Below are 12500 nucleotides of genomic sequence, written 5' to 3'. Positions count from 1 at the left end.
ATAACCGCATAACATGACGAACAGCACTTCTGCCATTGTCTGAGCGGCCCTCTGATGGTGATTAAAGCTAGAAAATGGGAGATCTCTTTCTAAAGACTGCTGCCGGTGTCTCTCTATATTATATTGGAGTTGTTCATACTTTGTAGCAAAAGACGCATATTTAGTTTGTTTATCATTGTACTTCTCAACTGTAGGGGGACCCCGAGAGCAAATCTTCTTTAGTGCTGCTTTAGAAACAGATATAGATAGAGAGAGAGAGAGAGAGCGAGAGAGAGAGGGACTCTTGATGGGGTCTGGTCAGACATCTTTAGACCAGGCGTGCATTACTCTAAATGTGGGTTAACAAGGTAATAAGTGTGTAATGAAGCATGTGGTGAGGGGCCAGTTTAACTGGACGCAGACCAGCCCCAGGACACACAGGGTAAACACGGCCAGAGACAACAGTATCACGAAGGAAAGAAGTTGACACACACACACACACACACACATACACGCACACACACACACACACACACACAAATGCACACACACATGTGCACACACAGACACACGCAAACACACACACACACACATACACACACATACACACAACATAGCCATGCTTGCACATACATAACAGGCCACAGTGTGTGTGTTGAAATAAGTGGATGGTGAATCAGACATAGACCCTTTGTTTATATGGAAGAGCTTGTCCTCCAGGCATGTACGGTAACGTACTTCTGTGTGTATAAAGAAGTCCTCCCGGAAAGTACAGTAAAGTGCTTCTGTGTGCATAAAGATGTGTATGGTTTGTGCATGGTTCATTTGTTTTTGTGCAACCATGCAGTCTGTGTGGACAAAATGTACTATTTACCGCCACACTGGGCTGGATCCTGTGTGGAGTGGATCCTGAGTGAGGTTGTCTGCAGTTAGGGGCAGCCCTGGTCTACTGGTTAGCGCTTCAGACTTGTAACCGGAGGGTTACCGGTTCGAACCCCGACCAGTAGGCACGGCTGAAGTGCCCTTGAGCAAGGCACCTAACCCCTCACTGCTTCCCGAGCGCCGCTGTTGTTGCAGGCAGCTCACTGTGTCGGGATTAGTGTGTGCTTCACCTCACTGTGTGTTCACTGTGTGCAGAGTGTGTTTCACTAATTCACGGATTGGGATAAATGCAGAGACCAAATTTCCCTCACGGAATCAAAAGAGTGTATATACTTATACTTAGTTACTCATCCCAATTCAGACATCGTGTTTTAGGAATTGATCAGTGGTTTGATACTACCTTCACCTCAAGCTTTGCATAGCATACAACATACAACCAAGACAACACAAGACATTACAAAGGGACTCAGCGGAGGGGACAGATGTGTGCCCCGTTGGGTGTCCGTACAACTATAAAACGTCCCACATACTTGACGCACCCGACCGGTAGCGCGACAATGTGACATCACAGAAGCGCCGTAACCATTTATACTCGCACGTGGTGGTCGCGACACTAGTTGCAAAATTCTCCTGAACAGAGATGTCACTGTTGTGAAAAGACTAACGCTAACTACGTTAGGGTACCAGTCGGGTGCGTCGAGTATGTAGAAGCCCTTAGGTCTCCACAAGACACTGCCTTCAGGCAGAGACCCCCTATCTCCCACCCACACAACACAAAAAATAAGTTAAGAAACACCTCATTAAAGCACACCACAGCAAAACAGCACCATTAACTGATGTGGGATCAGTGGTGAATAGCACCTCAAACTCACAACCAGTGAGTGGCTGGCCAAAATGCCTTTAATTCCATCTGTTAGCTAAATGAAACACACCACCTCTTGTGCGAACTCATGTCTCCACATGTCAAGGACTCTATGAGACAAATGAACCATTGCACTGACGTGTCCATTGTTGGTAAAACAAAGCGGGTTTCTACTTTTTTCTGCTGATTGGGTCGTGGGTTGAATCATCTATGAGAGGGCAAAGACTTGACTTGCCTTGGAGACAAGTGTGGATAGTCTACCCTCGTCAAAACATGAGTCTGCAGTCTTCATGACACATGGAGGAGAGAGAGAGAGAGAGAGTGACAGAGAGACCGAGAGAGAGAGCGAGAAACTGACTTATCTTCTAACAAGAGGAAACACGAGCCTCTTCTGCAACCTGCCAGAGATGTTAGATTAATGTCAGCTCCTCCACATGCAGTTTGAGCATTAAACAGTCTAAAGAAAGCCAGATTATCCTAAAATGAATCACACAGCAGCTTTTCTCAATGACCAGATGAACACTCGTCTTATCAGAAAACTCCATCTGACCTACCTTACTACCCTGACCTGTAGTACTGTACGCTGTCCCCTTTTTGGGGGGCTTTTATTAGCATTTTGATCTAATTTGATGTCCAGGGAGGCACAGAGGGCCAGCTGTTCTCCTCGGCCCCGTAAACCTGCGGCAGGAACAGAGCCCCCTCAGACTGGACGACGGGAGCAGATTCAGTGGCGCTGATTAAATGATTACGTTACAGAGGGACTCAGGGGAGGGGACAGATGTGAGCCCATTGTGTGTCCGTACAACACACACACACACACACACACAACTTTATGAGAGGGTTAGTCCACAGCAGAGTTTTTTCCCAGAAAATACAAAAACAAGATGAAAGTAGTAGCATCTGGTAAAGACAAGTGTACTTGTGTAAGCATTTTGTAAAGGGGCAGGAGAGGGTTCTTAGATAGATAGATAGATAGATAGATAGATACTTTATTGATCCTTAAGGGGAAATTCAAGGGTCTCAGTAGCATACAGACATTACACACAACATGCACTTACAGCAGAAATGGTAAACATAAGTATAAGTATAAACATATAACTGAACTCCACTGTACAATAAAGACAGTAGAAGATAAGACAGATAAGAAAACTAACAAAACTAAAAACTAAATACACTATATAAGTTAAATTAAGAAAGTCCAGTGTGCTTGAGGGTGATCAAGCATAAGACGCTTGTAGTGACAGGGCCAGGACTGGTGAGGTGCTAAAGGGAGTGAGTGTCATGGTGAAGGTGCAAACAGTAGTCCAGCCATAGTCCTTAGTTATGTGTGCATGGCAAGGTGCTCAAGAGAGTGAGTGTCATGGTGAAGGTGCAAAAAGTAGTCCAACATTAGTCAACAGTGCAAGAGTAAGGTCTAGAGACCAGCATAAATAATATATTACATTACATTACATTACATTTGGCTGACGCTTTTTAACCAAAGCGACTAACAACATGGTAAACAGTAAGTTTTAGAACAATTCTCACAATTTTAGGACAGTTTAAAAAAAAAAAAAACATTAGAGTACAGTAAGAATAAGTGCGTCGGTGAGTGCTGTTTTTAACATTTACTTGTCAGTTTAAAACGGCTGGTGAGTGCTAGGATCAGTAAGACTTGTTGTAAGTGTTGCTATGAGAGTAGATGTTCTCTAAAGAGCTGGGTCTTCAGGAGTTTTTTGAAAGTGGAAAAGGATGTCCCTGCCCTTGTAGGAACTGGCAGTGTGTTCCACCAACGAGGAACAACAGATGAGAAAAGTTTGGATTGGCTTGAGCGTACCGGTGGTAGAGCTAGACGTCGTTCGTCAGAGGAGCGCAGCGGTCTGGAGGTAGTGTAAGTCTGTATGAGGGCATTCAAGTAGGTGGGAGCAGAACCGGAGACTACTTTGTAGGCAAGCGTTAGAGACTTGAATTTGATGCGGGCCGCCATAGGTAGCCAGTGTAGCTGGATGAGCAGCGGGGTAACATGTGCCCTTTTGGGTTGGTTGTAGACCAGGCGCGCCGCCGCGTTCTGGATCATCTGAAGTGGTTTCACTGCGCAGGCTGGGAGACCTGTCAGGAGGGCATTGCAGTAGTCGAGTCGTGAGATGACTATTGCCTGAACCAGAAGTTGGGTAGCATCTTGAGTCAAGTAAGTCCTGATTTTCCGTATGTTGTAGAGTGCAAAACGGCATGACCGGGCGACTGAGGCAACATGATCCGAGAAGTTTAGTTGGTTGTCAAGAACAACTCCTAGATTTCTTGCAGTCCTGGTCGGTGAAACAGACAGGGAGTCAAATTTGATGTTGATGTCGTGGTGTATGGTAGGTTTAGCTGGGATGACCAGCAGTTCAGTCTTTGAGAGGTTCAGCTGGAGGTGGTGTGCCTTCATCCATGTAGCTATGTCTGAAAGGCAATCCGAGATCCGTGCTGAAACCAGGGGGTCGTCAGGTGGAAAGGACAGATAGAGCTGTGTGTCGTCTGCATAGCAGTGGTATGAGAAGCCATGCGAGTGGATAATCTGTCCCAAGGAGGTGGTGTAGATAGCAAAGAGGAGGGGGCCCAGCACTGAGCCCTGGGGGACCCCTGTGGTGAGATGGTGAGGTGCGGATAGCTGACCAAGCCATGATACGTTAAACGAGCGTCCTGTGAGGTAGGATTCAAACCAGGAGAGAGCAGAACCGGAGATTCCCATGTCAGCGAGTATAGAGAGAAGGATACGGTGATTAACCGTGTCAAAGGCAGCCGATAAGTCAAGTATATAGACAAATAGGAGAGTAAAGTATAATGTAGACAAGGTAAAATAAAAAACTATTTCAGTGTAAGAACAGGTTGAGGTATAGGGTTAGGGTTATAGCCATTCATTCATTCAGTATTGTATCAGAAGCCTGACCGCAGCCATTGATCATGTGTGCTAATATAGCATGAAAAACAGTGTAGCAGTAGTGAAAACATTAGGCTGTGTACAATAGTAAAACAGTAGTAAAACAGTAGTAAGCAGTAGTGGGCAGTCAGTACTTAAAATACATGGACATGGAGAGGGTGGAGAGGCAGACAGACTAAGCAGAGAAGTCTACATTACATTACATTACATTACATTTGGCTGACGCATTTTTAGCCAAAGCGACTAACAACATGGTAAACAGTTTAAGTTTTAGAGCAATTCTCAACAATTTTAGGACAATTTAAAAACATTAGAGTACAGTAAGAATAAGTGCATCAGTGAGTGCTGTTTTTAACAGTTACTTGTCAGTTTAAGACGGCTGGTGAGTGCTAGGATCAGTAAGACATGTTGTAAGTGTTGCTATGAGAGGAGATGTTCTCTAAAGAGAACAAATGACTTCCTCAGCCTTTCAGTTGTTCATGGCAGTGAGCGAAGTCTCCAGCTGATCAAGCTCTTTTGGTTTTTGATAGTGCTGTAGAGCAGATGACATTCATTGTCCAAGATGTTGATCAGTTTGTTCAGGGTCCTTTTGTCAGATATTGAAGTGATGCACTCCAGTTCAGCTCCCACTACAGAGCCAGCTTTCCTTACCAGCCTGTCAAGTCGCCCAGCATCCATCTTCCTTGTGCTTCCTCCCCAACATACCACTGCATAGAAGAGGGCGCTGGCAACAACAGACTGGTAGAACATCCTGAGGAGCTTGCTGCACACATTGAAGGACCGCAGCCTTAGGGTCTTAGGTCAGGTCATATGCCCCAGGATAGGATTGATCTTGAAGTGCAGTGGTGTTATATCATCAGTGGTGTTATATCATGTTTGGTTGTTTAAAAAAGGGGGGAAAGTCACAAACCACTGGCTTCAGGCAGGGACCCCCTGTCTCCCACTCACACACACACACACACATCCTCCATGGCACTCACACACAGACACACACACACACACACACACACTGTGACGACTCTGAGCGCTGCTGTTGCTCCTGCGAGCGCCTGTAGGCGTGGCTTTGTCGCCTGTTAAGGCCGCACCTGATTTGCTGCCTTTAAAAAGGCCGGACTTTGACAATATGGCGCGCGTGCTGCTAATGGCTGGTGACTCCAGACGCACGTCTGCCGTTTGCCTTTCGTTATGAGTTGTCTTGTATTTGATTTCTTTTCATACATTCATTCTGCATTATTCTAACATTGCATGCCGACACTGCTTAACACTACTGATCTACTGACTAACCCATACATTGTGGCGGTTGTATATAGTTTTCCTTCTGTTGAAGTAAATTCTTTAATTATTTTGGCAATTTCGTGTCCGTGTCCTCCTTGGTTTTTGTTACGTTCTGAGCCAGGATGTAACAAAGATGGGGGCTCGTCTACTTGCGATTAGGCAAAAGTAATTGTTTTCAAAAAGTGCTTAGTTCGATTGCTCGTAAATGAGTAATATTTGTTGGAGGACATCGGTATTTCTGCAGAGCTTTGTGGTCCATCGGTGGAGCGTTTGGTAAGTAGCTGTGCGCAAATTCAATTTTCCCTGTTAGGCATAAGCGCTGTGTTTCCTTTGAGATACAACGTTTTTTTTCCTTTTTGTAGTGTTGTGGTGAACGCGAGTAGTAGCTTTGCTCGGGAGCACCTCCGCGGAGTTGTAGGTCGTTGCTGATTGCCAGTCGCGGCCTGCGCTCCGCTGGAATTAGTGCGTAAATACCCCTCGCTGGTAACCGCATGAAGACTAGGGTTGAGCGTAATTAGGGTCTTGGGTGTTTAGTTAGCTGGGGGAATCATTTTGTTTTATTGTGCACGTCTTTGTTTGTTTATTGCTAATATGGATGTTGAAAAATTTGTTCAGTCTCCTAGTCGGGAGTTTCTGGAAAGCTGCAAGAAAGAAACGTTGTTGCAAATTGCTGGACACTTCAAGATTCCTATTTCAGATGCAGAACGTAAACAGAAAGAGACTATTAAAAATGCATTGAAAACCGCGTTAATTGAAAAGGGAATTTTGGAAAAGCAGCCCATTGTTCGTGCAGCCTCTGCTTCTGCTGCATTGCTGCAGGAGCCTGTTAGTTCAGCACCTGTGTCTGATGCATCGCTGCGTCAGCCTGTTAGTTCAGCACCTGTTGTTGGTGAAGAAATAACTGATAGCGAAATGACATTCCAGCAGAAGAGAGAATTGCTACAGTTGCAACTCGAGCATGAGAAAATAAAGCACATTTCGGAAAATAATCGGATTGAATTGGAAAAAGCCAAATTAGATTTGGAGTTTCTAAAATTAAATCTGTTAAAAGATGGTAAGATAAAGTCTGAAGGTGTCATGGATGTCGGGCAAAATTTGAAATTGGTGCCGAAGTTTAATGAACAGGATCCTGACACTTTCTTTTCCCTGTTTGAAAGGGTTGCAGATGGAAGAAATTGGTCGGATGTTGATAAGTGTTTGCTTTTACAGTGTGTCTTAACAGGTAAAGCCCAGGAGGGGTATTCTTCTCTGTCTGACGATGATTCAAAGGCTTACGCTAAAGTGAAATCTGTTGTGTTGCGGGCCTATGAACTTGTTCCAGAGGCATATCGTCAGAGGTTCCGTGCAGGTGTAAAACTAGCAGATCAGACGCATTTGGAGTTCGCTAGAGATTTGCGAAAGCATTTTAGTCGCTGGTGTTCAGCAAGTGATGTTAAGTCGCTGGATGATTTTACTAATTTAATGCTTGTAGAACAGTTTAAATCATCTGTTTCGGAGCGCGTTGCAACGTTCATCTCTGAGCATAAGGTTAAAACGCCAGAGGAGGCCGCTGCACTGGCCGATGAATTTGTTTTGATTCATAAAAACAGTTTTCGTAACTTTAGTGGTGTGCAGAATACAGGGCAGGGAGCTTATAGAGTTTTGCCTAAGTCTCCCATGCCATCACGAAAACGCGAGACAGACCTGCTCTGTAATTACTGTCGTGAAATTGGGCATTGGAAGGTTGATTGTCCTGTACTTAACAGTAAACAAAAACAGTATAATCAAGCGCATGCTAGACCGACTGTTTTAGCATCATCGTTGACTCTTAGGCCTGCAGTAAAGACTCCTGACATGATACCTAATGATTTGGCTGCAGATTGTCTAATGTCTTATCTGCCTTTCATTACAAATGGCCTTGTTTCTTTGTCGGGTCATGATGTTCCAGTGAGAATCCTGCGTGACACGGGAGCAGTTGATTCTTTTATTTTGCAGTCTGTGTTGCCTTTTTCTGAACAATCTTACACTGGAGACAATGTTCTTATTCGTGGCATTGGGATGAGCACTGTATCTGTTCCTCTGCACAAACTTAACATTCAGTCCGATTTTGTGCAGGGAGAAGTGGTTTTGGGCGTTCGTCCAGCTCTGCCTGTGGATGGAGTTCATGTGATCCTGGGAAATGCCATCGCGGGAAAAAGGGTTTGGGCTGGCACGCCTTCACCTATCGTTTATGTTCCCCAGAGTAATTGTGCTAGTGAACAAGAGTCTTCAAATGCAGTTTGTGTGGTTACCCGATCTATGTCTCATTCTGATCAGTGCGCATCTAATGCTGATGATCAGAAGGAGAGTTCAAAGTCTGTGTTGTGTGTGCCTGATTTGTCCTCTTTGCCTTTTCCTTTGGCAGCTAAGGAGTTGGGTCATGATCAGTCTAAGGATCCGTTGCTGGCTGATTTGATGGCTAATGCACTTTCTTCTACAGATGCACTGAGGGCAGCCCGTGGATATTTCACTGATAACGGAGTTTTGTTTCGTAAATGGGTGCCACAGTGGGATAAGTTTGTGGGAGAAGCTATAATCCAGGTGGTGGTCCCGACTAAACATCGTAACTCAATTTTGCAGGTGGCTCATGATCAGTGTGGTCATGGTGGTGTGCGGAAGACCTATGACCGTATCCTCAGACATTTCTTTTGGCCTCGGGTTAAAAGGGATGTGTCTGCTTACATCAAAACTTGTCACACATGTCAAATAACGAGTAAACCTAATCAAAAGCTTAAGCCGGTTCCATTGCATCCGATTCCTGCTATTGGAGAACCATTTGAGCACCTTGTTATCGATTGCGTAGGTCCTCTTCCTCGATCGAAAAGTGGTAGCAGTTACATATTTTCCATCATGTGCTTGAATACTCGTTACCCCTTTGCATATCCGTTGCGCACTATTTCGACTAAATCTGTACTTAAAGCCCTGTCTCAGTTTGTGTCCATTTTTGGAATTCCTAGATTTGTGCAGAGTGACAAAGGCTCAAATTTCACTTCTCGTGTTTTTACCGAGGTTTTGAAGCAATTGCATATTAAGCATCTCACGTCGACAGCTTATCATGCTCAGTCTCAGGGCTCTCTTGAGCGCTTTCATCAAACTATGAAGTCGCTCTTGCGCGCTTACAGTGTTCAATTAGATGCGGACTGGGAAGAAGCTCTACCGTGGCTTATGCTGGCAGCTCGCGAGGTTGTCCAAGAGAGTACGGGCTTTAGCCCGAATGACTTAGTTTTCGGACATAAAGTTAAGGGAATTTTGTCCGTATTGAGTGAGGTTGGAAATAAAACTGAACCGCCTAAAAGTATTGAGGCTTATGTGAATAGCTTCAAGGATCGACTGTCTCGAGTGCGTGAAATTGCGAAGCAAAATTTAGAGTGCGTGCAGCGAAAAATGAAGCGCTTATATGACCGCACAGTTGAGCTTCGTTAATTTGAAGAGGGTGATCGTGTTCTTGTGCTTCGCCCATTAGTTGGTTCACCTTTTGAGTCAACGTTTAATGGTCCATACACTGTCTTACGAAAAGTGTCTGATGAAAATTACTTGGTTTCTACTCCGTCTCGTAGGAAGAAGTCCACTCTGTTCCATGTTAATATGATGAAGCCTTACTATGATTCGGTTTGCGTTAAACCTGTTTTAGCTTCTGCCCCAGTGCTTGATTGTGGCCCAGGTAACGAAATTGACGGTGAGCTTGTTTCACCAAGTGATGGAATTTTAAGGGGGCGGTTGACAAATTCGGAATGTTTGGCCCAGCTGGATAACTTGTTTGCATATTTGCCGCCGTCTCAGCGGGCCGAATTGATCCAGCTCATTAGTAAATATCCCGTTCTGTTTGGTGACACCCCATCCCGAACAACATGGAGTGAACACGATATTGATGTAGGTGACTCTGTGCCGATTAAACAACGTTTTTATCGTGTGTCTCCAGATAAACGAAAGCTGATGGAAGCTGAGATTCAGTATATGCTTGAAAATAATATCGCTGTGCCTTCTTCGTCTGAATGGGCCTCTCCATGCATTCTCGTTGACAAACCGGACAAAACGGTTCGGTTCTGCACAGATTTTCGTAAGGTGAACAGTGTCACTAAAAGTGATAGTTTCCCGATACCCCGAATTGAAGACTGCATTGACGAAGTGGGACCAGCTAAATTTGTAACTAAATTGGACCTTTTAAAAGGTTATTGGCAAGTGCCGCTTACAGCTAGAGCACGGGACATCTCGTCTTTTATTACACCATTTGGGCTGTATTCTTATACAGTAATGAGTTTCGGGTTACGTAACGCACCAGCAAGTTTTCAGAGACTTATGAATCGCGTAATATCTGGTTTAGATGGATGTGCTGTATATCTTGACGATCTGGTCCTTTGTAGTGATACTTGGGCTTCGCACTTGCAGAAGCTCAAGTCAGTGTTCGATCGCTTGACCGAGGCGCAGCTTACGGTGAATCTGGCAAAGTGTGACTTTGCCAGGGCCACGGTAACGTACCTCGGAAAAATTGTTGGAAACGGCGAAGTGCGTCCAATTCATGCAAAAATTGTGGCTATTCAGCAGTATCCGCCTCCCGCTACAAAAAAAGATTTGCGCCGATTTTTGGGGTTAGTGGGGTTTTATCGGTGTTTCTGCCAAAACTTCTCGACTGTTATGGCCCCTTTGACCTCTCTTTTAAGGGATGGGGAGAAGTATGTGTGGACATTAAATTGTCAGAGGGCGTTTGAAAATGTTAAGTCTGTTCTCTGTTCTGCTCCTGTTTTGGCCGCTCCGCGGTTTGATAAACCTTTTTCGTTACAGGTTGATGCCAGTAACGTCGGGGCTGGCGCTGTGCTAATCCAAACTGATGATCAGGGAGTCTTTCATCCCATTTGTTTCTTTTCAAAGAAATTCTGTTCATATCAGCTGCATTATTCAGTTGTAGAAAAGGAAGCTTTAGCTTTGATTTGGGCTTTACAACATTTCGCTGTGTATATTAATTCTGGTGTAGCGTTGACCATCTTCACTGACCATAACCCTTTGACTTTTTTGAATTCTTTGAAATGTCCAAATCAGCGCTTAGTTCGTTGGTCTCTATTTCTACAATCTTATTGTTTAGACATTAGACACATCAAGGGCTCCGATAATGTTGTGGCAGATGCACTGTCCCGTGCTTAATTATGTGGTGCATGTTTTTTTTTCTTCTCCCTCCTTAAGGTGCTCCTAGGTGCTATGGTTGCTGGGTGGACAGGGAAATGGAGAGTTGCTGAGAGGAGATGAGCGCTTGGCCTTGCTTCGAAAACTACGATCCCATGAGGCTCTTCGTTTTCTTTTGAGGGGGGGCGTGTGACGACTCTGAGCGCTGCTGTTGCTCCTGCGAGCGCCTGTAGGCGTGGCTTTGGCGCCTGTTAAGGCCGCACCTGATTTGCTGCCTTTAAAAAGGCCGGACTTTGACAATATGGCGCGCGTGCTGCTAATGGCTGGTGACTCCAGACGCACGTCTGCCGTTTGCCTTTCGTTATGAGTTGTCTTGTATTTGATTTCTTTTCATACATTCATTCTGCATTATTCTAACATTGCATGCCGACACTGCTTAACACTACTGATCTACTGACTAACCCATACATTGTGGCGGTTGTATATAGTTTTCCTTCTGTTGAAGTAAATTCTTTAATTATTTTGGCAATTTCGTGTCCGTGTCCTCCTTGGTTTTTGTTACGTTCTGAGCCAGGATGTAACACACACATCCTCCATGGCACTCACACACACACACACACATCCTCCATGGCACTCACACACACACATCCTCCATGGCACTCACACAGACACACACATCCTCCATTGCACTCACACACACACACACATCCTCCATGGCACTCACACACAGACACACACATCCTCCACTGCACTCACACACAGACACACACATCCTCCATTGCACTCACACACACAGACACACACATCCTCCATGGCACTCACACACAGACACACACACATCCTCCACTGCACTCACACACAGACACACATCCTCCATTGCACTCACACACACACACATCCTCCACTGCACTCACACACACACACACACATCCTCCATGGCACTCACACACACATCCTCCATTGCTCTTGAGAACTTCCCACTTCCTGACCATCCTTGTGATTAATGTGTGTAATGTTGCACTACAGAGTAGAATAGAATAGAACACCATAGAATAGAATCATGGATCATGTGGTGATATAGAACAGTGACTGACAGAGGCTATTAAGAGTAGAACATTACAGTAGCTTGTGTGGTGCTTACAGTATCATACCTCTGAGGCCTTATCTGACTGGTTCCTCATCTTGATGAAGGCCTGGAGTTCTCCATCGGACTCCGGTTCAGTGTTACTGGGGGTGGAGTTCCTGGGGGTGCTCCACAGGGGTCTGTTCGAGTCCGCCCCTGGCGCCGGCAGGAACTCCTGGGACAGGTCTATGGTGCCGCTGGACACACTGACCCGGGAGTCCCCATTCAGGCTCGGTGCTGGAAGTTCTTGGTAGTTAAAAGATTCATGACTGCTAGGCAAATAAGAAAATATGTATAGGAAGGATTTAGCCTAATAAGTTTGCTTAGGGTCATTCACTCACAAGACA

At 45.1% G+C, this 12500-nt stretch overlaps 1 protein-coding gene across 1 annotated transcript in view; it reads right to left on the bottom strand.

Moving 5' to 3' along the window:
• LOC121694348 (melanoregulin-like) overlaps window positions 1–12500 on the bottom strand; it is a 17392-nt gene that overhangs the window by 4274 nt on the left and 618 nt on the right. Inside the window, exon 2 of the mRNA XM_042074486.1 lies at window positions 12182–12422. Within this exon, the coding sequence (XP_041930420.1) occupies window positions 12182–12422 (241 nt within the window). The remainder of the gene's footprint in view (window positions 1–12181; window positions 12423–12500) is intronic.

The sequence above is a fragment of the Alosa sapidissima genome, chromosome 2 (assembly GCF_018492685.1).
Source record: "Alosa sapidissima isolate fAloSap1 chromosome 2, fAloSap1.pri, whole genome shotgun sequence".
NCBI classification, from domain to species: domain Eukaryota; kingdom Metazoa; phylum Chordata; class Actinopteri; order Clupeiformes; family Clupeidae; genus Alosa; species Alosa sapidissima.
Note: the sequence above shows the minus strand (reverse complement) of the source record. Positions and strands in the feature narration are given on the sequence as shown.